This window comes from Mycothermus thermophilus (genome assembly GCF_041956435.1).
Source record: "Mycothermus thermophilus strain CBS 625.91 unplaced genomic scaffold VTJ04scaffold_5, whole genome shotgun sequence".
In the NCBI taxonomy this organism is placed as follows: Eukaryota; Fungi; Ascomycota; class Sordariomycetes; order Sordariales; family Chaetomiaceae; genus Mycothermus; species Mycothermus thermophilus.
Genome location: NW_027191431.1, coordinates 1576303 through 1601465, shown reverse-complemented (window position 1 = coordinate 1601465; position 25163 = coordinate 1576303). Strand labels below are relative to the sequence as shown.

At 56.1% G+C, this 25163-nt stretch overlaps 10 protein-coding genes across 10 annotated transcripts; 5 read left to right on the top strand and 5 right to left on the bottom strand.

Annotated features, from left to right (window-relative positions):
* Positions 1 to 3563: 3563 nt before the first annotated feature.
* Positions 3564 to 5480, top strand: VTJ04DRAFT_7625 (uncharacterized protein; the record flags this gene model as incomplete). The annotated part of the gene is made up of 3 exons (XM_069365973.1): positions 3564 to 3698; positions 3796 to 5237; positions 5438 to 5480. 3 exons carry the CDS (start codon positions 3564 to 3566, stop codon positions 5478 to 5480), a joined length of 1620 nt encoding a protein of 539 aa, XP_069216954.1.
* A 29-nt stretch (positions 5481 to 5509) lies between these two features.
* Positions 5510 to 8358, bottom strand: VTJ04DRAFT_7624 (uncharacterized protein; the record flags this gene model as incomplete). The annotated part of the gene is made up of 3 exons (XM_069365972.1): positions 5510 to 7978; positions 8042 to 8079; positions 8157 to 8358. 3 exons carry the CDS (start codon positions 8356 to 8358, stop codon positions 5510 to 5512), a joined length of 2709 nt encoding a protein of 902 aa, XP_069216953.1.
* A 1442-nt stretch (positions 8359 to 9800) lies between these two features.
* VTJ04DRAFT_7623 (uncharacterized protein) lies at positions 9801 to 10031 on the bottom strand (the record flags this gene model as incomplete). Its single annotated transcript, XM_069365971.1, has 1 exon — positions 9801 to 10031. One exon carries the CDS (start codon positions 10029 to 10031, stop codon positions 9801 to 9803), a length of 231 nt encoding a protein of 76 aa, XP_069216952.1.
* A 35-nt stretch (positions 10032 to 10066) lies between these two features.
* On the bottom strand, positions 10067 to 12751 carry VTJ04DRAFT_7622 (uncharacterized protein; the record flags this gene model as incomplete). Its single annotated transcript, XM_069365970.1, has 1 exon — positions 10067 to 12751. The coding sequence occupies one exon, from the start codon at positions 12749 to 12751 to the stop codon at positions 10067 to 10069; it is 2685 nt and encodes an 894-aa protein (XP_069216951.1).
* Positions 12752 to 13729: 978 nt separating this feature from the next.
* Positions 13730 to 15453, top strand: VTJ04DRAFT_7621 (uncharacterized protein; the record flags this gene model as incomplete). The annotated part of the gene is made up of 2 exons (XM_069365969.1): positions 13730 to 13836; positions 13905 to 15453. The coding sequence occupies 2 exons, from the start codon at positions 13730 to 13732 to the stop codon at positions 15451 to 15453; spliced, it is 1656 nt and encodes a 551-aa protein (XP_069216950.1).
* Positions 15454 to 15785: 332 nt separating this feature from the next.
* On the bottom strand, positions 15786 to 17270 carry VTJ04DRAFT_7620 (uncharacterized protein; the record flags this gene model as incomplete). Its single annotated transcript, XM_069365968.1, has 1 exon — positions 15786 to 17270. One exon carries the CDS (start codon positions 17268 to 17270, stop codon positions 15786 to 15788), a length of 1485 nt encoding a protein of 494 aa, XP_069216949.1.
* A 603-nt stretch (positions 17271 to 17873) lies between these two features.
* VTJ04DRAFT_7619 (uncharacterized protein) lies at positions 17874 to 18647 on the top strand (the record flags this gene model as incomplete). The annotated part of the gene is made up of 2 exons (XM_069365966.1): positions 17874 to 18079; positions 18197 to 18647. The coding sequence occupies 2 exons, from the start codon at positions 17874 to 17876 to the stop codon at positions 18645 to 18647; spliced, it is 657 nt and encodes a 218-aa protein (XP_069216948.1).
* Positions 18648 to 18988: 341 nt separating this feature from the next.
* VTJ04DRAFT_7618 (uncharacterized protein) lies at positions 18989 to 19649 on the bottom strand (the record flags this gene model as incomplete). The annotated part of the gene is made up of 2 exons (XM_069365965.1): positions 18989 to 19330; positions 19404 to 19649. The coding sequence occupies 2 exons, from the start codon at positions 19647 to 19649 to the stop codon at positions 18989 to 18991; spliced, it is 588 nt and encodes a 195-aa protein (XP_069216947.1).
* Positions 19650 to 22979: 3330 nt separating this feature from the next.
* On the top strand, positions 22980 to 23477 carry VTJ04DRAFT_7617 (uncharacterized protein; the record flags this gene model as incomplete). Its single annotated transcript, XM_069365964.1, has 1 exon — positions 22980 to 23477. The coding sequence occupies one exon, from the start codon at positions 22980 to 22982 to the stop codon at positions 23475 to 23477; it is 498 nt and encodes a 165-aa protein (XP_069216946.1).
* A 39-nt stretch (positions 23478 to 23516) lies between these two features.
* On the top strand, positions 23517 to 24195 carry VTJ04DRAFT_7616 (uncharacterized protein; the record flags this gene model as incomplete). Its single annotated transcript, XM_069365963.1, has 2 exons — positions 23517 to 23774; positions 23833 to 24195. The coding sequence occupies 2 exons, from the start codon at positions 23517 to 23519 to the stop codon at positions 24193 to 24195; spliced, it is 621 nt and encodes a 206-aa protein (XP_069216945.1).
* Between the last annotated feature and the right edge of the window lie 968 nt (positions 24196 to 25163).

Here is a 25163-nt window from a genome sequence, read left to right as displayed (position 1 = left end):
ACGGGGCCACGTAGGGGGGGGGGGGGGGGAATTGCAAGCTAAAACAAGCCTAGTTTCGATTTGGCTCAGTTTGTGCAACTTGGATTGTCAGTTGTGTTTCTCGAATTCGGAACTCATCGGTGACGGCGAGATGAGGCGTCGGCGCGGCGTCGATCCAAACGTCGGCCTTATTTTGGTGCGGGAAGCGGACCCGGGGCCCCAACGCTAGGCCGCCGCCATCACGCTTTACGCCTTTTGTTCAAGCCTCTTGGCCCTGCCAGCCTGATGAGGACCCAGCAGATATGAGGGTTGCACCAACAACAACCGCCGTGGGGGTTGATTGCGCGATGATGTCCCTTGCGTCGTACGACCCGCACTGTTGGGAACCTCCAGAATGCACAACAAAACTGCTCGGGAGCAACTAGCGGCACTTCTTCCATACGACATGACTAGGGACGACATACCGACCTAGGTAGGGATTGATCAGTCTTACTCAAGTGGATCAGGGGTACGGCGTGTACTAGTGAGGTGAATAGGGGCTCAACTCCATACTCCGTAAACCTTCATGAGTCTCGTTTACATTCGCATAGCCAACACATTGCCAAAAGCCACCTCCTGTTGCGAGGGTGTCACGTCAATATCGACAATGTCGCCAATGCATGTGGGGTCCGTGGAGAGATGCGGATGTCACCCCAACGTTGCAACAATTGCTGGAGCAATCTCTTTTCAATAATGTTGGCTCTTCCTGGTCAAGCACGTGGAAAGCATGTCCATATAATCACCGCTAAAACAGGGGACTGTTTGGGGATCCCGAAATCCATGCCGACGGTGACTCTGGAAAGCTGCCTGCGAAGGGGATTATTGCCGTCTGATAGTGTAAGCAACTTGAGCGAAGCGAATGGCAATCTGCTGTTCTTCGAGGTATAAAGCGTCAAGTTTAGGGACATCGGCTGTCCAAAACAGTGTCATGCGAAAGCTCTCTTCTTGAGTCGTTGCAATTTGCAATCGCATGCCGCTCTGCCGCACTCGTTGTAATATGTGGATGGTTTTCCCTACGTTGTTCCAGCATAGGTGGCAGAGCACGTCGTTCTCCGAAACGTCCCTATTTTCCAGATTCTCCTCAGGTGCGGTCTTTCTGGGGTTGCTTGGGATCCTGCAGTTGGCCAAAAGAGGCTTATAACTCAAAAATTGAGTCTCGATGTCTCATGGTTAATATGTGGCTTGATTGTTTGCCGAGGGTGTGTTTCAAAACAAAAGCATCAAAGAACTAAACAAACAACTCTGGTGCAGTCGAAGAAGACAGAAGAATCCCGATGTGGCTTGTGCGTTAGACAACCGTTTGACGAGTCGAGGCGTCCATAGGCTCTTGACAAAGACATCACACGGGTATGTGCACGTGGAAGAGGGCGCTACGTCTGCTCGTCGTCGCGGAATCCCGAACACCCAGTGCTCCGGAGTACCCCGGAGCGTGGTCAGCAAACGGTCATGACACAGACGGCAACACCGACAACCAATGAATATGGGAAATGTCAGCAGCGAACAAACGCTTAGACGTCAGAATCTCTAAGCAGAAATTTGTTGAAAATGGCGGGTTCTCCAATCTCTTATGAGACCTCTCACGTTCTTGCGATACCCAAAACACTTATCATAGTAGATTGACTTGATCACCTCGTTGTTCGTCACGATTGGTTTGTAAAATTCCACACGACCAAGCCGTTGCTATTAGTTCCTCTCTACCTAGCTATTTCCCAATGGATCGACAATCCACACCAAGGCCCCACCGCCGCCAGGCCATCTACCCAAGGCACTCGAGCCAGAGTCACGACGAGACCAACTTGCTCCCTCTCCACCTCCTCCCCGCTCTGCTGCCTACCGCATGTGACACCCGACAGCAGCCCGAACAGATCAGCTCAGGCAGTAAGCCCGATTTCTCAACCTTTTCTTGGACACAGCCGCTGTTGATGCAACAACCCGCATCATCGCACGTATTCTCGATGCCCATGTCTCCCCGGACTGTCGCGGCGGATAGCAGGATGGGGGAGAGCTTCGGGGATCCAGGCCGGGATGGCAGTGAGTGATGACGAGGTAAGCCTGTGGTGACGAGGTAAGGCAAAGTACATAGATTTGCCGGCGCAAGCAAAACAAGTTACTAACGTGACCCAGAACCAGGCTGGGGAGGCTTGTCAGGGAATGATGGTTTTCGAACTCGGGACAGGATGGCAAAGGTCTAAGCGAGTTGTCCACGGGTCCAAACATTTGGAGTTGTATTAACGGATTCATTGTCTCATAAAATATGTTTGAGTCTTCCTTCGTGCTCAGTTTTACATATGGTTGAATGATCACTTGCAGAGGCCAACGATTGTCAACTGTTAAGTCTTCGTTCCCCATCCATACACACCTAGTCCTGCACCTCCCTGATCCGTGACCTGCCTCGAAAACCATGGTTTATAAGAAGAGCTACAAGACTCTCAAGAACGGATGATTGTTGATCGATTGAGGACACCTTTTTATCCTTATATTCCACATCAACGTCGTACCCTTACATTCCATACCTATCTACCAAAGACACTGGGAATGGCCACCTGACGATGGAAAGAGAAAAACAACTGGCCCTGAGGGCCGAGGTCCCGGCTGAATCAAAGGAATCAAGTCGTATTATTGAAGTCTGCCAGCAAAATCCAAGGCGTAGAAGAAGAATAACAAAGAGGGCGAAGCCCTCCGGGGGAGCCGATTACCAATATATCCACCAAACCAGCGTTTGCTTGACCCCTCCCTGCAGGTGATCGTCCTGTGTCACCACCCTCCAGCTGAACGCGGCAGCCAGAAACATCCATACAACCCATCGCATCCTCGACGGTGTTGCACAGTAATCACAACCATCAGCGCTAGGCGTTGATGGCGGTAGTACTGGAGCGCCAGGTGTCCGGCTGGGCACAGCCGAAGCTTCGGGTCACCTTGTTTCCGGTGATCGCACTGCGGGGTCCGATGGGGGTGTTCTTGTCAACCTACCAGAGCCAAGTTGACCACCACAGCAGTCCCCTCACTGTTGTCGACCTGCCAGCATTAGCCTCTTGCCAAACCTGTCATCAAGGCAGATGTTTTGTCGATCATAGGAACCGCCGGCTCAGCTAACACCGGCGACGCCACCAGATCGACGAAACACAGCCCAACGACCAGAAAGGAAGGCTGGCGCCGGGAAACAAAACATCCGCGCTCCCAGCCCCCAAAACAATCCAGATACGTGCTGTTATCATGGCAGCTGGCAGTGCAGCTTACAGACGAGGGTCAGCACTCCCAGCCATATGGCTCGCTCAAAAGCCTTGCAGCACACTGCATGCATGCCCATCCGAGACTCCCAATCCGAGAATGGTTGAGATGTGAGGGTTCAATACAGAAGCATACAGAGCCATGTCACGTACTTCACGCACGATTCGATCTGAGCTGAGATGGAAGGAGACTTGCATTTTTGTCCGGAAGAATAAATACCCCCTCTTGCCACCGAGATAGGTGGAAGGGCAGGTGAAACTCTGAGCATTGGCCTCCATCTCCTCTTCCAGAGACAATCCTCCTCTCTAGGCCCGACCATGGTCCCGCCACTATTACTATTCCTCCTTACGAGCCTCCTTGCTCTCACCATGCCTGCCTCCGCCGCGGGTGGTGGAGGCCACGGCAACGGGAAATCCCACACCAAGAGCAAATCCAGCTGCAAAAAGGACATCGTAAGCCCTCCTCCACTCCTCTTCCTCTCCCTGCTCAGCTATCCATCAACAACCACCATCCTAACCACCAAATGTTAACAACTACCTACCCAAACAGTGCAAAATCCTCGCCACCTCCCTTCCCTCCCAACTCATCTCCCTCCCCTCTTCCCCTTCCTACTCCCAACACATCAGCAGCTACTGGTCCCTCCGCCAATCCGACCTCAAACCAGGCTGCTTCGTCACGCCCCTCACCACCAACCACCTCTCCACCACCGTCCGGCTTCTCACCAAGCACAACGCCCCTTTCACCGTCAAAGCGGGCGGCCACACCGCCTTCGAAGGCGGCTCCAGCGTCTCCGGCAAGGGGACCGTCGTGATCGACCTGGCCGAGCTCAACTCCATCACCGTCAGCGACGACCGCAAAACCGTCACCCTCGGCCCGGGCGCGCGGTGGGCCAACGTGAGCGCCGTGCTGGAGCCGCTCGGCCTAGCTGTAGTCGGCGGTCGCGCCGGCTCGGTCGGCGTCGCGGGGTTGTTGCTGGGCGGCGGGATTTCGTACTTTTCCGGCCGGCGGGGGTGGGCGTGCGACAATGTCAAGGCGTACGAGGTGGTTCTGGCCAGCGGGGAGGTGGTGCGGGCGACGGCGACGGAGCGCGAGGATCTGTACTGGGCGCTGCGCGGGGGAGGGGGCAGCAATTTCGGCGTGGTGGCCGGGTTCGAGCTGGAGGCGTTTGAGTTTGAGGGGCCGATGTGGGCGAGCAGGCAGCTTTGGCCGGGCAGCGCGAACCAAACGCTGATTCCCAAGGTGCATGATCTGCTCGTCAACGGGTTGCTGGAAGATGTTGACGCGCATAACTGGTTTGTGATCACCTACTTTCCCGAGTTTGGCGGGACGTTGGTGGTTATGGACCAGTTCCATCCGACGCATAAGGATCTGAAGACCCCGCCGGTGACGTTTGCTCCGTTTCACGACGACACGGCGCCATCGACAATTCTCACTGACATCCACTTTGCAAACATGAGCCGGCTGCTTGTCGACGCTGACCAGCCTCGGGATCTGCGGCACACGTGGTGGAACACGGTCGTCAAGGCAACCTCCACTCCGGATTTACTTCTCGACATTGAAAAGATCTATGAATCGCACCTGGAAAAGCTCTTGGCCGCGTCTGGCCCAGAAGGCATGTGGGCTGCCATCATCTTCCAGTCCATCCCGACCAATGTGTTGGAGGCAATGCAGGCGAACGGCGGCAACGCGCTGGGCTTGACGCCGGACGAGGGACCACTCGTGCTGATCCAGCTGCATGCGCAATGGTCTGATCCGGGCATGGATGCCACAGTGGAGAGCACCTGCGAGGACACAATCTCCAAGATTGATACCCTCGCTGCTTCCCGGGGGGCTAGGACCAAGAACGGCTTCATTTACATGAATTACGCGTCCAAGAAGCAGGATGTTTTCGCCGGTTATGGGACGGAGAATCGCGAGCGCTTGAGGCAGATTGCGAAAAAGTATGATCCCAAGGGAAAGCTTCAGAAGCTGTGGAGGGGGTACTTCAAGGTGTAAATAGAATGGTATGGGAAAGATTGAACATGGCCGACTGAGGGCGTCGTGGACTCATAGACATGACAAAGTCTACATCTAGAGTCAGTAATGCCCAATAAATGCATATCTTGATCAACAGGCCTTCATACCTGTCTTCCGCGACTGGGTATCATACATACTTTTTCCTGGGGAATCCATGACCCATTTTCTCGCATAGACTCTCATACCCCAACGCCGACCAGTATGGCATGACATCATGATTAGATTACTCATCTACGAATCCACCCTCTTATCCCGCTGGATTCACCAGCATCTCCTTACACACCCACAGCCTCTCCTGAGCCTCTTGGAGGAGTTCAGAATGCGCCTCGGCAAATATCGCCCTCAGCGCGTCCAAGAGATCCGGCAGTCCGTCAGCCAACCCCATCGCCGCGCTCTCCGTCAGCTCAGGAAGGTTGGCGATGTTGCACAAATAAGCCGCTACGCGCCGATAGTTGACAGACTGGGGCTTCTCAGGCCGGAAGCTGGCGCCGTTCGGATGGCCCGTGAACGCGGGCTCCTGCATAACGTCCTGGCGGCCGATGGCGCGCACATACGACCAAATGCTCAGCGCCGCGTAGTACATGACCCAAGGCCGGTGGGGGTCGGGCTCCGTGCGGCACGAGTACGGCTGCGTTTCGCCCGACGACGACGGCCCGCCACTGCTACTTCCGTCGGCGCGATCTCGGTCTCCGCCTATGCTTCCGCTCCGCCGTGGTTCGACCAAGACGCGCTGGAGAAGCTTAAAGGCATGTAGCACGGCGTGCCTCGTCGATGGTTGGGCAGCCCAAGCGCGCATGCGGTTGACCACGTTCTGGTAGTCCCTGACAGAAATCTTCCTGCCGAGCAGGCGCTTGGCGCCAGCATAGACCTGGCAGTCAACAATATTGACATGCATGCTGATGTGCGCGAGGTGATAGAGCACTGCGGCACTGTGAATGGGGCCGTTGGACCCTGGCGCATCAGCACCCGCAACATTCCCAGCCGCGCCCTGGGCCTCGTCGAAGCTGCGCTTCCAATCTTCGAAGGCGTTGAGCAACAGCTTTTTCCAGATCTCGTGGGTTTCAGGAGGAGACGGCGCGAAGTCGATCCATTTGAGGTGGGCTTCGCGGTGGCTGAGGTGCCAACTAATGCTCAACAAACCCGACATGATGATCATGCGGCCGAAAGAATGAGTTCGGACTTCCTTGCCGTGGAGGGCGCGCTTCAAACCATCGAGGAACGAGATAGGCCGAACGCCGTACATGCGGAGGTCCTGGTCCAACTGGCGCACCGTTTCGGGGTTGGACGCGGTCCACATGTTGTTGTCGCAGGGGAGTGGCAAACGAATCTCGTGAGGTGCCATGTCGGCAGCGTGCCCAAACATCGCGGCGTGGATGATATCCAACATAAACGCCGCAAAGACGACGCGGTGCATGGCTTCGGTCTCGGCCCAGCGACACCACCACGCGTGGGCATCCATGCCAACGCCTCCAGGTGTCTCGGCGGAAGCCACTTCAGGGGGCGATTCACTCCCAGAGCGGCCGATGAGAGGGCTACCTCGCCGGAGGAGGGTCAGGGCGACGGTGTGGTAGATGTGGGCGCGCTCGTGCAGGCGCCGGGAGGAATACATTTTTTCATAAAACTCGAGCAGGACAAGCGCCTGAGAAACCCACAGCGACACCGGCGGCTGCGCATCCTCATGGTTCAGAATCTCGGACCTCACGCCGAGGATGATCATGTCGGCGAAACCACCGTATTCTGCGAGGTTCCCAGTCATGTCGCGGGTGCTTAACGAGATGGCGCCCAGGGCGATCATGACCATAAGCAGGAAAGGGGAACTTCGATTACAAGAGAAAGTAGGCTGGTGGACAATCGGTAGGCGAGGCGATATCCGTTCCCAGTACTCGTTCAAGCAATCGCGCAACATTTCGAGGCTCAATGCTGGATAGTCGCCGCTGCTGTCCTGGACAATGCCAGCCACAAGTGGCTCAGCCTTGGGATGCCTCTGGCGGAAGGCATGGAAGTATTTGAGAATTTCCTGTCGGCGGAACTCGGAAATCATCTCGTCAGTCTCAGCGAAGCGTGTGGGAGTGTCCAGCTGAGATCGTCCGCTCGTCAACGACTCGTGCTCATAGGTGAGGTTGTTATTGAGGGCGGTTTCAAGACCGCCGCTCATGAACGAGACATTGGGCGCGTTAAACTGGTCATAGGTCGTATGGGGATTGAATAACCACAAGGCAAAATTCTCGCGAGCCACGACGCCTTGCTGGAAGTCTGCGGCAGCAGCCGCAGCCTGGTACGACATGTAGGTGTGTTGCTGCTCGGGAGGGCGCGGCTCTTCGGGATAGTATCCGGGCTTGGGCCGGATGATGTTGACAGCGCCCATGTCGGGCATCTGCGGATGCCATTGCGGATGAAGCGTCATGTTGTTGCTGGCGCCGGCATTGGGCGCAGGTGCAGGCGTAGGAGCAGGCGCAGGCGCGGTAACAGGCGCCTGAGAGACAGAATCAGAGCGGAGCAGAATAGCAGCGTCGTGAGGAACACGGCTCACGGGAGGACGGGTTTGGTTGATAGGAGTCTGCGGAGTAGGGGCCGAGGCCGGCGGAGAGGTATCGGCGGCGGGGGCGACGCCAGGGAGTGGGCCGAAACTCGGGACGCGGTTCCGGGGAATGTAGGAAGCCGAATGCCGTTTCCTGTGGCGAGCCAACAGGTCGGCTCTGACAAACTTCTGCTCGCACTATCGGGGGATGTGTCAGTGCCACGTGCTTGCCATTGACGGATCTTGGAGGTGACGCCATACCCCGGCGATGTCGCAACGGTAGATCTCCTTGGGTGCGTCTGGCAGGTACATGTGTCAGCTGAGGAGCAAAGCAGGACAATTAGAAGGGGGACAGGGCGCAACTGGGTAGGCGCACGGTTTAACTGATGGCGCTGGAGATGCTCGGCCCTCGAGTAGAGCTTGTCGCAACCCGGGAAGTTGCAGGCAAAGCGGCGAGGAGCGCCTTTCCGGCTTGCGCGCTTGTACGAGGAGGAGGCCCCAGCAGGGCGATCCTGAGCCTGCGGTGTTGCCTGGGGGGCGGCCTGGGTTTCCATGGGCTTTTCAAGTGTCGGCGACATCTGAGAGGGCCTGCCGGCTGCGGGGTGATGCGCCCTTCATCCGGAGAGAGAAGACGCCCTCGGGGGTGCGGGCGCTCGGCGAGGGACGGAAACAAGAGCGTGCGAGTGTCCCCGAAGAGTGCCGAATGGGTGTGCGTGGTGGTTCCCGTCGGGTGGTGGTGCGTGTGTCCGACAAAGTGTGCGGTGGATGTGGTGAGCAGGGCCGAAGAGAAAGCTCAAGCCGCGCGACGCGCCTCTCGGCAACGAATGGATGAGGACATGGGGTTCTCCTCTCGTCTCCAGGGCCGATCCCCCAGATTTGTTGGAGCTGCGGGACGGGGTTGGCCGTCCGCGAACCTCGAGGGCAATAATGCCGTAAGCTGAACGGGCGGGAATGCGGGAAAAGCGACTTGATCTCAGTCAAGCAAAAGCAGCCGAGACGCTTGTCGTCCCCAAGAAGCGACAGAGAGCAGAAGCGGCCGCAGGCGAGTGAGGTCAATCGGGATGCCCCCACGCTTTGCTCTCCACGCCCCGCCGCGCTTGATGCCCTCCCAGCCCGATCAGCCCTTTCTCGGCACGTGGAGGTTCGTGTAATGCTCGTGGACAGAGGACGAAGCACATACATACAGTTCTGTTAAACGACCGTCACAAATTTGGTTTCCTTGTGTCAAAAGGGTATTGAGGAATCCAGGGTATCGGAATGCTGTCGAGATGCACTTCTCTGCACAATGTAGAATTTTGTCTCAAGCCCATGTCTCAGTTTTGTCAAAGACGAAGAATTTAGCTATTTGTGGTTATGCCCTCACTATTTGCGGGGGCGCGGCCAGGAAAAGCTCTCCCCCCTCGACTCCCGCGTGGGGGTTCGATGCGGGTGCGAAAGTTTCCAGTGACCCTGATGAGGCTTCGCTGCTGAAGTGAGCTGATTCCCTCTCCTGGGCGCTGGCCTCGACGGAACCCAACATCCCGAACGGGGCCCAACCCGGCCAATTCGCGGGACGGTCCGAGTGGAGCTTCGGGGTTGAAAGCTGGGGCTTGACTACGGAGCACTACCTGAAGTAAGCTTTGTTCATGTTCCACATCTCAGGTCCAGTCTGTCTGCCCAAGTGAACACAACTTCTGCTTCGGCGCTTCAGTTGCGAAAGGCTAGATTTCTGCACAAAAGCTTGCACTGGAGCTCAGGTACGGGGTAGCTCGGAGCTGGTGACCAGCTCCAACCAATCCGAGTCCCTCCAACCCGCGGAGATGTCTTGCTGTTGGTCAGCCTCGTCCCAACCAGCTGGTCACGCACCGGCTTTGTCAAGCCAACCCATGATTTGATCCAAGGTCCCAATCCATGACCGGCTTGGCTGTGTAACCTGAGAGTTGCCTCGCCTTGCCTTGACGTCTGGGGTCGATCTGCAGGTTTCCCAACTCGACATCTTCAACTCACATTCGGCCAGCATCGTGCATCTGCATCCTTCGCTTCATAGCTTGCCCTGCATGGGGATCTGATCAGTGACCCCGGATTGGAAAGTTTGACTTCGGCATCCCCGGATCCCTCCCTCTTCAGTTCGGTCTCTGTCCTGCATCCAACAAGTCTCGCTTCCATGCCGGTGGTCCCGAGTTTGGTTACTGAAGAATGCCATTTCCCAATCCACGATCCGTTTCCTCCCCGGCCTCAACGCCAACCACCCATGCCGCCCATACATACCCATGGCCGTGACATGTTACATAGACATCATACAGTGTATCACCGATTCCTGTTCACCGAAAACCTCCTGACCATCACCTCCCGAATAGTATACTTTTTCAACACAGCTGCCACCCCTCCCTTCTGCATCTCCTGCTCAAACACCGCAGGTGACGGGATGTCCACATACACCAGCACCAGGCTCTTCAACACGTGCGAAAGCACGCGATTGACTCCCATCAACCATGACCATGGCCTCCTGGGCTCTTCGTGCTCCTCATTCTCCCACCCGGGATCTGAATATGCGGGCATCACCATGATGCCGAACTCGCTGTGGTCAAACACGGGTCCCCGCTGATAGATGATCCAGTCAACACCGAACTTGATGCCATGTCGTGGCACCCAACCGAGCGAGCGGAAGTGGTGGTAAACGGCGTAGTGGACCAGGAACGGGTCGTCCGGTCGGAGTGGAGCTCCAACAGGTCGTGGAGGGAAGTAGGAATGAGAGCGGAAAAGTGAGAGGAGATGCTCTGTCGATATGGGAGACCCGGTGGCCGGGTCGACGACCTTGAGCACGCCAAGGGCAAAGGTGAGGAAAAATGCCTCCTCGGGAGAAAGTTGGAAATGCTCCTTGTTCACAATGGCCGAAGGATCCAACTTGTCCTCGATAGGAACAACTGGTATCTTGGGGGCCACGCCCCTCTGATATTTCGGGCTTGGCGGATCAGAGTGGGCAAAAGTTGTCGATTCCACGGTTGGGGAAAAGCGAACGCTCTTCCTGCACTTCGTGGGTGTTGGGCTCTCCGTATCAACGGCCGTTGCCTCGGCAGAATCATCCACCGGCAACAAAACGGGGGTGGCAGGCTCGCCATTAGCGCCATTCAACTGGGCTCCGTTGCCGTTGCAAGTTGGTTGCTCGTTCACCGCTTTATCATCCGCCGGCTCCTCATCTGCCGGCTTCTCGTCTGCTGTCTCCTCTGCGCAGTCTTGATCCAGGGAAGTGTCCTGATTTTTAGGGACATCCGCAACAACAGCTTCCGCCACGGATACCTTTTCAATGGTGTCGTGTTGAGGTTGGGGGATGATCTCATCGTCAGCTGTTATCTCCTCCACGCCGTCTTCATCCAGGGATGGCTCCTGAACCTCAGGAACGTCCGCGACAACGGCTTCCAGCTCAGACACCTTCTCAATGATATCATCTCGTGGCGCCTGGATGGCCTCATTGTCGCCCAAGATGTCCTGAGTGGATGATGGTGCGGGAGTACTGTCTGTTGGTTCTGGCACAATCACCGTGTTTTGTAGGCTCGCGGTCAAATCGGCGTGAGAGTTAGGCAGCTGGAGAAGCTCGATCGGGCCAACAGGGGCCTTGGGTTCTGTGGTGATCACCGGTATTTCCGGTTCCGGCTCGGTGGCAGCCGGGCCTGTCGCCAACTCATCCACACCCCTGACTGGCATAGCCTTCAGCTCGACCAACGAATTGGGGAGAGCAAGAAGCTCTGCTGGTCCGACTGGTGCCTTAACTTCAGTCCCACGTTGAAATTGTTTGGGCGTTTGGCCATTGAGCGGAGCGTTCACATCTTCTGGACCGGTGGCGACATCGAGCTGTTCTTCCTGTTCTTTCACTTCAACCAAAGCTTCAGGTTGCGGCTCGGCCAACAAGGCGTCGCCCGAAGCGCCGCTGGGTGACTGATTCACCTCCGCCAATGAATTTGGAAGAGCGAGCAGCTCAATTGGGCCAGTTGGCGGTTTGGGGGTCCAGGTAGAGTGAGTAGGCAGAAGAGCGCTTTCGGATGTCGAGGGCTCTTCGACCGCTGGTGTAGCATCACCATCAGACGAGGTCTCAGGCTCGGAATCATGAATCTCAGCATCGTGCGGCTCCAAATCATGAGGCTCAGCCTCACCAGGTTCAGCATCCTGAGGTTCAGCGTCATGAGACTCGGCGGCATGAGCTCCCGCACCGAGTACCGGCTCTGGATCTTCAGGGGCTGCTTCAATGGAATCGGGCTCAACGGATGCTGACGGAACCGACTTCTCGACGGCATCAACGCTCTGGGCTTCGACATCACTTGTGATAGCCACAGAAACGGCAGCGCCATCAAGAGCCTCGGGTTCGACAAGTTCCCGCTCAACACCATTTGGAACGGCTTCAGACGATGATGAAGACAACGAGGATGAAGCCGCTGTCGCCGCCGCCGCAGCAGCAGCAGCTTGAGCTTCTGCTTCCAGACGTCTCTGACGCTCAATGGCTTCCAACTCAGCCTTGGCTCTCTCCCACTTGGCCTGTCGGCGTTCCTCGCGCCGCTGCTCGGTGCGAGCCTCGCTGACGGTCTTTCCCTCAGATGAACCGCGTCGTGCCAACTCTCGTTTCAACCAATTCGGCTCGCTTCGACTGAGAGACCCTTTCCCGTAGAATCCTTGTTCCCAGAGAGCGCGAATAGACGGTTCTTCCTTGATGTGAACCGAGCGCGTCTCGGGATCCCAGACACCGGTGTGAACCACTGACGGCTCGGCGGCTGGAGGTCGAAGGATCTGGCGCAACCAGGCAATGGCGAGGTAGAGCAGAGAGATGGGATTGTTCGGGAAAAAGGTTGGTAGTGGGAACGTCCGGATCGGAACAGGCAGGACGTAAATCTGGTTCAATGGGACGTTTGGCCGCTCTTCGGGCCGGGCAGACGCCGCTAGTACTGCTCCGTTGGCGGCATGTTCAACAGCGGCCGCCGCGCGGGTTGCTGTCATGTCAGCCATGTCTGCGATGCCTCATGTCTGCCTGTATATCGAAAGTCAGCTTCCTGGCCCAGACATTGGGTAACGAAAAGCAATATTCCCGAATCCAAGCCGTTGCTCAGATACCGTTGTAGTCTATAATTAGTGGACATTCATTGAGCGTGCAGTGAAGCACATATGCTCTATGCAACCGGTGTTGTCATCATCGCAATGGGAAGAAATAAAAAGTAGAGGTCAAACCCACCTTGACGAGAGATATTCCGCCGAGTGCAAGACACGTCACCAGCAGGACAAGATTGAGCTGTAAAAGTATGACTCTTGAAGTGCCTTCACATTTGGGATTTGCAGAGATGGTGGCTTGGGCATAGCTCACGAGAAAATCCAAGCACCGAAGACGGGTGAGGCGGAAGCAGGAACAAAGTTGTTCATCAATTTTTTTTGCTGCTCTGGACCGCGGAGTGGGGTCCTTCCTGCATGGATCGAACAAACGCAGCCCAGAAGCACATGATTGGACTTGGCATCTTGGTGCCTCGTTGCCTCATGTCTCAGGCAGGAAGGGGAAGTCGCGATTTCGGCGGATGCCGCACGCAATGCGTCCTTGGATCAGGGTTGCCGTTGGGGACGCGCCGTACCTTGGCAGGCCGCGACCAATTCCCAGAAGAATCATATCTCACCAACCTGAAAACGAACCCAGCCGTTGAGGACAACTTTAGCAAGCAACGTTGGTGATGCCTTTCACAATGTCTTCGATGTCGACTGGCGGGTGAATGTCAGCTGGGCATCGCTTGTCCGTCGCGAAAACTGTTTCCTGACGTCGCACATGGATAAGTATGAGACAGGCGCGGCACCTAGCTGGCGCCATCCAGCGACGCCCCACCCAGACATTTGTGGTCAGGTGCAGCGGTTTTGTTTTCGTTGTCGTCCTCGCCGAGGGTGCCGAACCCACTGTGTCCACCTTGCGCAAGACACACTCGTTTTTTTTGAGCGCAAGCGGCGACGATGGTCGACGATAGTCCGTGGGGGATAGCCGTCCAGGCTGCCGCCCTGACCAGTTTTGTTTGGAGTTGTGCCGTATTCGTTGTCCAGTCAATCGGCATCTACCAAATGTGTGTTCATCCCATGTTTTCGCTTCTTCGGACGGGACGGCTTGGCTGACTACCTGTCTCCCGTGTAGCTATCGGCACCATTCTAAACCGCTCGACAAACCGGTATCAGCCTCACTTGACGAGAATGAAGTCCCCCATATCACCATCATCCGTCCCGTCAAGGGGCTCGAGCCCCAGCTCTACAACTGCCTTGCGTCCACGTTCCAAATTGCCTACCCCAAGTCAAAGCTGACCATATACCTCTGCGTGTCATCGGCTGAAGATCCGTCCTACGACCTTCTCCGACAGCTCGTCGCCAAGTTCCCAACCTTCGACGCTCACGTACTGGTCGAGGAAGATGATCCGCTCCTCCATGGCGACTCCGGCTACATCGACAATCTGGGACCCAATCCCAAGATCCGCAACATCAGCCGGGCCTACCGCGAAGCTAAAGGCGATATTGTCTGGATTGTAGACTGCAACGTCTGGGTTGGCCCGCAATCCGCAGGACATATGGTCGACAAGCTGTGCGGCTTTCTCCCCGGAGGCCGCCGCGCAACCCCGTACAAGTTTGTGCACCAGCTGCCTCTGGTCGTAGATCTCGGCCCAAACGCGTCCGATGAGCACGCCCCTCTACTGCCGTCAGGCGCAACCATTGGAGCACACCTCTCCGACGGCGCTCCTGTCTCCAACTCTGTCTTCAAGCACGGCGGCCGCCTGGAAGAAATGTTCATGTCCACGTCACATGCCAAGTTCTACAGCGCGATCAACACCGTCGGCATCGCGCCCTGCATCGTAGGCAAAAGCAACATGTTCCGCAAATCCCACCTCGACATCCTGACCGACCCTGCCCTGAACCCTTCCCTGCCGGCACCTTCCTCCTCCCCCGCAACGACATCCCACCCGCGCCGCGGCCTTGACTTCTTCTCCTCCTACATCTGCGAAGACCACCTCATAGGCGACCTCCTCTGGCGCGCGCCCGCGCGCCTCCTCCCGAACGGACCCTTCCGCAACCACGGTCTTGTCTGGGGCGAGCTCGCCATCCAGCCCGTCGCGGGCATGACCGTCAAATCCTACTTTGCGCGTCGCTCGCGCTGGCTGCGCGTGCGGAAATGGACCGTCCTGGCCGCGACCCTGGTCGAGCCGGGTGTCGAGCCGTTCCTGTGCTCGCTGCACTTCGGGTTCGCGCTCACCACGCTCCCCTTCTTCCGCGACGTGGTGGGGATACCTCCGACATGGTCCGCCATGGCGGCCGTCTGGCTCGGGACGGTGATGATTTGGATGACGGTGGATCGTCTTGTCAGCGGCAAGCTGCATCGGTTGGAGTGCGTCGAGGTGGATGAAAACACGCCGGCATTCGCGCGCGGGCTCGCGGGGCGGCGCTATCGCAGGTCGTTTGGAGAGTGGCTGGCCGCCTGGCTCGGGAGGGAAACGCTGGCGTTACCGATCTGGACGTGGGCCGTGCTGCTGGGTGCGACGGTCAATTGGAGAGGCCAGCACTTCAAGGTGAAGATGGATATGAGCGTTGTGGAGCTGGATGAAGATAGGAAATGGAGTAATGGTGGGAGTTCCAAAGCGAAGAGGTCATCAACAGAGTCGAGTCGGGCGAGCTCGAGGAGTAAAGACCGTATAGATTAGACAGGTGGATGGATATCTTTTAGATGTTGGACCATTTACCAGGTCAGTCCCACAGTAATATACCCCTAATAATAGATAACAAGTTTTGATTGTATTTTCTCATGTCGAGTGATCAATCGATGACTGCGGCGACGTGAACCTCGAGTACATTGGAGGGCCGAAAACACATTTCGGCAGACAGCATATAGCATTTGCTGCTGAAGCCATGTAAGAGTGAGCAAGCTCATGTTAACCTCCGAAACTCCCCATCCCATGCTATGGTGCAATGCGTCAGCAGAAAATAATATCCTCCCATTCTCCAATCAATCCCTTCCTCCATATTTCACGGCGCACTAAGCCTCCCACTTCTTAGCCTCCACACCCTCTGGTGGAACAGTCTCGACCTTCCGGTTCTTAACATCCTCCCAGTCCGTGCTCAGCGCCGTGCCGTTGCTCTCGATGAAGCTCTTCATCATAGCACGCTGCTGCTCCGGCGTGGCGTTGCGGTAGAGCTGCTTGAAGAAGTAGTTGACGTCGCCCTTGTCGAGGTCGTCGTCGGGCTCGTCGCTCACCACCTTGTCCCAGTTCTTGGGGCCATGCTTGCTGCTCGTGGGGTAGCTTGGGGCGGTTGATGTGGTGGATGGTTTGGCTGTTGTAGAGGTCGTGGTTGTAGTGGACGATGCTGGAGCTTCAGACTGGGCTGTCGGTGCAGCTGTTTTCGTGGGCTCGGTTGCAGAAGCGGTGGTGGTCGGGGCGCTCTCGTCAAGAGAGACAGCGCCGATCTTCTCCTCGCCCCAGGACGCCCATTTCACACCCGCGACAGCCTTCTGAAGGACCAGCTCAATCTTGCGAGGGGTAACGGTGAACCGGCTCTTTGAGGGAACGATCTCGCCCCCGAGTATGAGAGTGGAAGTAGCTTCACGATCCCCTGGCTTGACGTATGGTGCTGGTGCGCGAGGGATGGGAGAAATCTGAACCGTCTTTGGAGAGAAGACGACCTTCACGTCTTCCTTCTTGGCGTCTTTTGCAAAGAGCGAGACGGTTACAGTCTGGTTTGTTTGGTAAAAGTCGACACGGAGCTTAAGCTTTTCGTCCGGAACGCTGCCTGGAGCAGGGACATCCTTCTCTTGCTGCTTTTCAACCTTCTCCTCGGATGCCTCAGGCTTGGGCTCAGCCTTGGTGATCGTTGTCTCCTTCGGCCTCGGAGGGATCTTCGTAACGGTCACCTTCCTCCCCGGGTGGTCCGGGGGGAGGTTGCGGAGGGCGGACAAAGCCTGGCTCCTCCACGAGTAGGCTCGGTTCCAATCTGTCTCAAAGCCGGTTTTGGGGTTCCCGCCGCCTTGTCCTTGGCTTGCCAGTCCCATGATATTGTCCATAGTAGCCCTTTGCTGGTTGGACAGACCCGGTTGTCCCAGCTTATCGGCGACACCTTGCTCGTAGGTAACGGTGTAATTGCCGTTCTCGTCGACATTTGCTTCCACGCCATCCTTCTCGTTTGCCGGCCGACCCTCTGCGAGAAGCATACTCCATTTGGCGCAGCAATCGGCATTGGCATACTGTCCAAGACGGAAGTAGATAACAGCACGGCGGTACTGAGCCTCGATCATCTGTTTGCGAGAGGTGCCTGAACCCCGCTCCGCGGCGACATGGTAGGCGAGCTCGGCATCGTGGAGAGCAGCGTCGTAGTTCTTGAGTTGTTGGTGGGCATGGCAGCGGGCAAGGAGCCACGCCGGTGAGGTGGACTCTTCGAGGGCCTTGTCAAGGAGAGGAATGGCGGCGGCCCAGTCCTTCTTCTGGACTGCTTCCATGCCCTTGTGGGCGAGAGTGGTTGCAGACATGATGGATTTCGGGAATTGGGAATGACTGAACAATTGGTTGTAGTCGGTAGTTTCCAGTTAAAGTTGAAGAGGGTGGCGTGTGTATCTAAGTCAAGAGTGTTGATCGGAAAAAGTGGGAAAAGGTTGGAATGGAGGAGGAAAACGAAATTAGAGGAATTATGTATTTGATGAAGTCAGAGAGAGATCTTCTGTGGGTGCCTAACTAAAAGGAAACTTCCTTTCGGCCAGGCAGACAAAAAAGGATGAGATTCTCATGCCCTTCTGGACGGTGACGAGGCGTGGAAATCTCCAGAAGCCAAGGCAAACAGCAGCCCAAGCCTCAACTGATGCGCAGGCAGCTCTGGAGGGATGGCGGGGTAGCTGTCAGGTCCCTGACCCCACTTTCTGCCAGCTCCTGAACGCCAGCTCCAGCCTCACCGCCTTCCGGGACAGACCACCAGGTGGGGCATTCAATGTCTGGGCCGGGCTGCCGCTGATCCCTGATGATGTTGTTGCATGAACTCGGCATCTCAATCACAACCTCTCAACCTTGAAGAGCCGCCAACAGTGAGACGCTACAGATATACTCACCCCAAGACTGCATCGCCCATACATCTTACCAGAATGTCCCACGTAGGGGCAGGAAAGGCTGCTAGCAGCAAGGAGCAGACAGGGCTCCGATACCCGTCCAATGGCAAAACCATCTACCACCGCCCCTTGAACCGCACCAAGACGGCCGAGCTCAGTCAGGCCGCCTTTGCCTACCTCTTCTCTGAGATGGTCATCTATGCCCAGCGTCGGGTAACAGGCATTCAAGAGCTAGAAAAACGGTAGGGCAGTTCCAACCTCATGCCCACTCCCGCTCACCGACATCTCACTCTCAACACCACTCTCAACGATCACCGCCCCTCCATCTCACCTCACATGCCAAACTAACCCATTCCCAGCCTCAACCTCCAAGGCCACCCCATCGGGCTCAAACTCCTTGACCTTCTCCTGCTCCGCGAGCCACCGCGCTCGCAAACACGGCCCCTGACCATCATTGCCTTGTTGCACTTCATCAAGATCAACGTCTGGACACACCTTTTCGGGCGGCAAGCCGATCGGCTCGAGAAAAGCAGCAACCCAGAGACGCCCGATGAATACATGATCATCGATAATGAACCGCTCGTCAACGCCTACATCAGCGTGCCACGCGAGATGAGCCAGCTGAACTGCGCCGCGTACGTCGCGGGCATCATCGAAGGGGTCTGCGACGGAGCCATGTTTCCTGCCAGAGTGACGGCGCATACGGTGGGCGGGAAAGAGGAGGGGGAGATGTGGCCTGGGAAGACGGTGTTCTTGGTCAAGTTCCAGCCAGAGGTGTTGGAGAGGGAGGCGCTTCTTGGGAAAGGGTAATGTCCTACGTCTAATAGAGTGGACAGGGAAGGGTGTTTAGATTGGCGAGGTTGGCATAGTAGGGGATTGCTTCTTCTTCATGGTCATTATATGGGTCTGGTTAGGCGTCTGGCACTCATGGGGACTCTGGTTTGGGGTTCAAGTATCCTCTTTCACAGTACCGTAATGTCTTGAAAGGGAACTTCATAGACGAGTTGTGTCACGATCCGAATGGCAACCTCCGATCCGTGTCCGAAAACCCGAAAACGCCGTCCCAGATACCCATCCCTCCAACGCCGACCAATGCATTACCAATATCAGAAGAACCGGGCCCAGTCTCCATCCTGATCATCCAGTTCATTTCAACGAGGCAAACCCTTATACCCTCCACCCCTCTTCCGTCCGGCCGCTCCGGTCCTCCTTCCCGTGCCGGCAGTAGTCGACGCGGCGGGACCCTTGGCCATCAGCTCGGACAGACCCAGGTCCCTCCAAGCCGGCTCGCGGGTTTTCTGAGTAGCCTTCTGCACGCCATACGCCGCATGCTGGTCCGGAACAACATCGTCTTCTTCCTCCGGGTTGATGGGCTGCAGGTCGGGCGGGACGTAGACGTCGTCCTGCGGGAGTCGGTCCTTGCAGAAGTCCTCGAGCAGGTCGGCGTGATGCGAGTGGTGGAGGTGGATGTAGGTGAAACAGCCGTCTTTGTTCTGTCAAGAGCGCGACCTTGTTAGGGACCACCCGACATTGATTTCCTGGCTGAGCGCTGGAAGATGAACTTACCATGTTGGTCGAGACGAGGCCGCGGTGGGCAGCGGGAGAGATGATGACTTCAGGCGGTGGAATGTCCACAAGGGTTAACTCCGAGGAATTTCCGGTTGGGCTGGAAAGACGAAGTCGGAGTTCGGGGGGAGTCAAAGATCGGCTGGACTCGCTGAGTGTGACCCAAGTACCTCCAGAGCGTTCACTCTGAGTACTAGCGCTCTCCCAGATGTCAATGGTGGAAGCGTCGTCGGCTGGGTCGGCCATCTTGGCACACGCGTGCAGGGATGATGTTAGTCGGTTGTGGCGGTGATGTGGCTTGCCACGGCGTGGCGGTGCACGTGATGGCTTTGGTGGAAAGTCGGGAAGTTCCAGGCGCGACAGTCGAGGCATGTGCTTCGCCGAGAAACATGACTTGGAGACCGACCCGGTCGTCGGTCAGGTTGCCTCGACACAATTGCAGGCTGGGAGACCAAGGAAAAACACTTCACGAATTCATTCAGAAAATTATCTAAGGTGTGTATTTGATCTCAACCTTGCTGCTACGAAACACCTCGTTCAACGTCAACTTTGTAGATCTGGACGTACTGACAGAAAGTACTCAATGCCGCACAAACTGTTCCTACAAACCGTGAGAACGCATTCTGAGGTTCCCTCAGCTCTCCAGCCTTCAGTCCTAAGCTCCATGACAATGAAAAGAGAATAAGCAAACATTGCAAGTCTTGCGACACACTATCGATCGGTCAATTCATTGGTGATTGTCTCGGACATATAAGTCGGGCAATATCTTGGAGAAGCAAGCCTTGAGATATGGTTTGGCGTCTCAGATCTACCACTCTGTATAACCAGAGTTTCTACACGTAAGTACGGAGTCCTCCGTTGATGTATAGGACAAGCCGGATTGCCTTTGCTTTGCTCAATCCCAGAGACGCTCTACTGATCATCCCCAGGAAGAGACTCAACTCACCGCCAGATCAGTGAGCACCTGACATCAGCCTCAAGCCAACTGATGTTTGAAACACCAACAACACGTGAATGATGTCGAAATACTATAACCCCTCCTTGGCTCTCACGATGAGGAGAGTCTGGCGCCATCTCCACCAGCTAAAGTAAGGTGACAATCTTCCCCGCCAGCTTGACAGGGCCTGGATCGCACAACCCCGCAGCGCTGAGATGGAGTCGCAAGGCGGACCCGACGCGTCTCCACGGTCGTGGAGGCCCCAAGCTGGCGAGGCACAAATGTTGCGGGGTTTCGCCTGCAGACAGCGGGGCGCAGCACCCAGACCCTGAGATTGCGAAACAATAGATGCCTGCCCGGAGCAAAGGATACAAAGAGTCTTGAAAGAGTGATGAGAAACGCTGTGAGCCCAACTCCCGTCCGATAAAACTGATGAATTGGCGGCAAAGGGTCACAATGACGATGGATAGCGTAGAGAGCTCAGTGGCTGGCAGGCCGCGGCCGGCCACTATAACTGTTCCGCTCTATCGGCCCGCGTCGTTTGCAACCGTTTCATTTGTCGCTGCCGCCGCTGGGTTGAGTTGCAGGGAACCCGGCCTGACGGCACGGCGACGCGGTGCACCAACAAGTCGCAGTCGGTTGCGCACCGCAGCACGAGATTTGCGCGTCGAAAACCCTCAGCCCGCGTTTGGGGAGACATGTGGCTTGAGACACGCAGTCGACAGAGGATTTTTTTCGGGATTTGGAACTCTTTTGATCTGGCGACAGACCATCGCTCTGGGTCCTTTCAATCGAGCGCCGCTTTGTCCTGCAATTTCCCGGCTTTGAAGTCGATTTCTCGGACTCAACCGAACCCAAACTTCATCTGGTGAAGCCAAGCAATCATGGCTTCCTTGCTTGAGCGTACCCCCCAACCAACGCAATGGACCTGCATAAGCGCAGCTGATGGGCAACCACGGGCCTTGCTCGGCGGTGTCATTGTGAAGGATTTACGACTGACATGCATTTCCGCCACTGCAGTAAGAGTTGGATGTTGGGTGACCACCGTGGCAACCCCAATTTAGCGTTATATCCAGGTATCTCACAGAGGGTGTGAAGAGCTCAGAACAGCCTGAGTTGGTCCTCCTGCCGGAGACAGCAGGAGACTGCAAACCTGAAAATCAACTCCAAGGACCATCCAAGGCCGCCACCGAGGAGACCTTATCTTCTTGCCCAACCGCCTGCTTGCCGTGGGGTGATGTCGCAGAGAAAGCATTCAATACATCGGGATTTGTGCCAGTTTGGGTCGGATGAGGCAGGGAATGGCGAGGAGAGACGGGAAGAGTCTGTAGCATGATGTTGTATGATCGGGGACTTCAGCGGCTTTTGGACGCAAACAGGCGGCATGTCTGTCGCAAAGTCGCACATCGCCTGGCCTTTGCCAGACGGACCCCGGGAATCTGCCAACTATCAAACTATGTCCTCCGTTTGCTTTCAATCCAAGAAACTGAGAAAAGTGAAGCGCAAAATGCGCACTGGACTTCAGGAGAATTGTGCTAGAGTAGTTACTTGGAATTGCGAGCAAATGCCAGGCCCGTTTTCCAGCGGTCAACCCTGCCTGCTTCTTGGTGGCCACCAAGAAACAACAGCGGAGGTCAATCTCTGGATGCAGCCAAGGCCAATCACGCTGCAGCTGAGTGGCCAGGAACAGAAAGTGGTCCCGCGCTAACCTAAAAATCGAAGGTTGCAGGGGGCGGGCCTGCCGCCCGCAGTGGAGACGGCATCATGCAGCCCCTGCCGAGATCTTACCATGATTGGCTGGAGCTCAGATCCGGTTCTCACAACGGCCCCACAACGCCTGTCTAGTGGTACGTACCCCGTTCCTTCCTCTCCTGAACACAAAGTGAGGGTCTGCTCCAAGGCCCATGCCATCTCCCAATCCCATTTCTTTTGGACTCTGGAACGTCAGAAGCGATCTTGCCTTCTGCTGTTTTCCAGCAGTCTGCCTTGATTCACCGCTCGTCTGAGAGGTGACTTGATCTCCAGACGGCGTTGATCAAGGAAGCCACACAGAAGAAGTGCTCAAGGGATCTTGGCAGGTTGTAGGTGTTCGGTCCTCCGTCGTCCGAACTCGCGCCCTCGATTGAGCTCCCAAGGCAGTTTTCAGGTTTCAAGATCCGTTGCACAATTCATCCGCCGGCAACTTTTCCCGCGATCTTTCTGCTGGGAAACGTATTCTACGAGTTGACGCCCGATCGTTCTTGAGGAGGGCTGTTTTTCGGTTCGACCTTTCCACGTCGTGTTCGCATCTCACCAGTTTCCCCGACTGAAGCGCAACATACACACATCGGGGTGAGTCAGGCTCATCCCATCTGTCGCCGCGTCACCGAGTTCCACGAGCGTCGTCGGCTGCTTCTTTCCCAATCAATGCGTTGATCATTTGGGATGTCGTCCTGCTGCCTACGCGGTATCGCTAACCGGTCACCTTCCACAGACTTTCGGGCTCATCCGATTGACATCGCATCCTTAAGTCCCACGATCCACAGCAAGTGTATCGGGCTTTACATCGTCTCACCGTCATCTGTTGAGGGTATAAATTACCTTGCGAGCGACCCTCCGCAACTCTCGGGTTGCGCCGTCCCTCATAACCCCTCCCCACCATGGCTTCGGCAAACAATAACCGCCCAGAGGGCGCCCCGGCCCTGGCCCCTCTCAAGACGAAGGAAACCCAGCTCACATCCAAGTCGTCAAACGAGTCACTTGAACCATTTCCTGCCCTGGACGAGAAGGACCCCAAGCTCTCTAACGTCTCCACGCCTGTCACGGCACGCCTCAGCCCTTTTGACACGGACCTTGAAGGCGGCGTTGTGCCCGCCTATACGCACGACTCACATGTTCGCAAGTCGGCCGAGTGCACCAAGGGCGGCAGCGACTGCCAAGTGTGGCCGGGCCAGGACCACTGGCGCCGCAAGGCCAAGGACGCCCGCAAAAATAGGCATTCCTGTCGCTGTCTGGCAGGGATGAGCAAGCGGAATCGGATTCTGGTTCGCATCAGCATCATTGTGCTCATGGTCGGCATCGCTGTCGCAGTCGGCTTTGGTATCAGCAAACCTCTGGGCGCGGGTATCTGGCGGAGTGAGACGCATAATGCGGGCTAGGGTTAAGCAGGAATCCGAATCTTTCTGAACCACGGCGACATGAATCCTGGAAGCCTGACCCTCTCTCTCCTACCTCTTTGGAACTGGCGGCTCTCGACAACCAATCCCGACCTTGACGCGACCTTTCACCATCTACGACGACATGGTCCGTGGCTCATGTCACCAGCCTTTTACCGCATCAGCACATTAATCATGGTCTCGGCATCCGGCTCATTGCTTCTAGCTGGCATTCCAAGACCCGGCGTTGGGGGCGGGGGTTTCTCTTTCTCAGCCTGTGTTTTCCTCTCATTTTCCTTGGTTTGAGCATTTTCACGGCGTTTAACGGGGTGTCGGGGCGTGGGCGGCGTTACGACAGAACCGCATCATCGGATCATCGACAGCATGGTTTCGCACGATTACTTCTGTTCTCACTCTCGTTTCCACGGCTGTGGCACATAGACAGACGTACTGTTATTTTAATCATTGCGTTCTGCTGGGGTTCTACGGAAGGACAAGGTTACGGCCTCTGGGATCGTCTGCTTGTTTTCGGGGCTTTGCGCAGGATCTTATATTGTATGGACTAGCAGGAATAGGGACACGGGATGCCGTCAACGGTGGTTTTCTCTGCGGCTTTGGTTCACCTGCGTCTTGTGTTGCATTATCATCTCATTTTCTCGTCTACATCGTCTCATCCTGGAGGGCAGGCAATCAGTCGGTCAAGGATCAAGAGGATGCTTAGAGGCGTTACCACCATGGCAAGAGGGTTACCAACAGGCAATTAGCACAGTAAATGGCATGGTGTATGGAATATGATTCCTTTTCCTTGGTCTGAGATACGATGGTACAAGCTTCTTCCTTTTGCAACGTGCATGTTGGTACTTGCGGAGCTTCTCCGCTCCTGAGCAACACTCGAGTATCATGTGTTCTTTGTCTCAGGAGGGATAGCTACCCCACGCTGGCGTGCGCATTCACGAAGGCACCAACCCATGCACCGCTTCCTGTCGGATGTGGGACGTGGTCTGTCTCTCTGCCCCTCTTCTTGATCGAACTGTAAGGTTGGTAACGTGTGTACCACTGCTGCTAATCATGATGGCCAGATGCTCCCCTTGATGATGCTCGGCGTGGAACATGCGGGGAGAGGGGTTGGGGATGGTGAGGTTGTGCTTGTGTAAGGAGTACCTTTCCTTGTGACGTTGAGGTGATAAGAGTAGAGGAATGGTGGCCGACTTGGAGCCAGTCTGGTGGCCTTGTGAGACTTGAAAGCCGTGTGATGCTGGGGATGATATCCGAGACATGAGGATGTTGGGTGTGTAACGACGGTGGAGGGTTGCCGAGGGTGTGACGCTGTGAACATTCTGGGCGCGGGAGAGAGAGGAGAGATAGAGAGGAGGTCGGGACCTGTTGGTGCTGTTGCTTGAATGGGCAGGTTGAGATCTCGGCTGTAGTGAAGAGCAGTTTAGGTGCCTACCTTGGTAAGGTCCAGTAGCTGGATGTATGGTTGGTTGCCTGAAAACGAGTGAGATCTTGGTAAGAGAGTGATTGTGAGATGTTGGTAGAAGGCTGTCATGGACTTAGGCTTTTGCTATATCCGCATTTTGGTTCACAGGAGTCTTGCAGTCGATGTGACGAAGATGAAGCATGTTTCGCTCCCCAGACATGCCCGAGTGTTGAAGAACTAACACACACATTAAAATACATAAGCGTCGA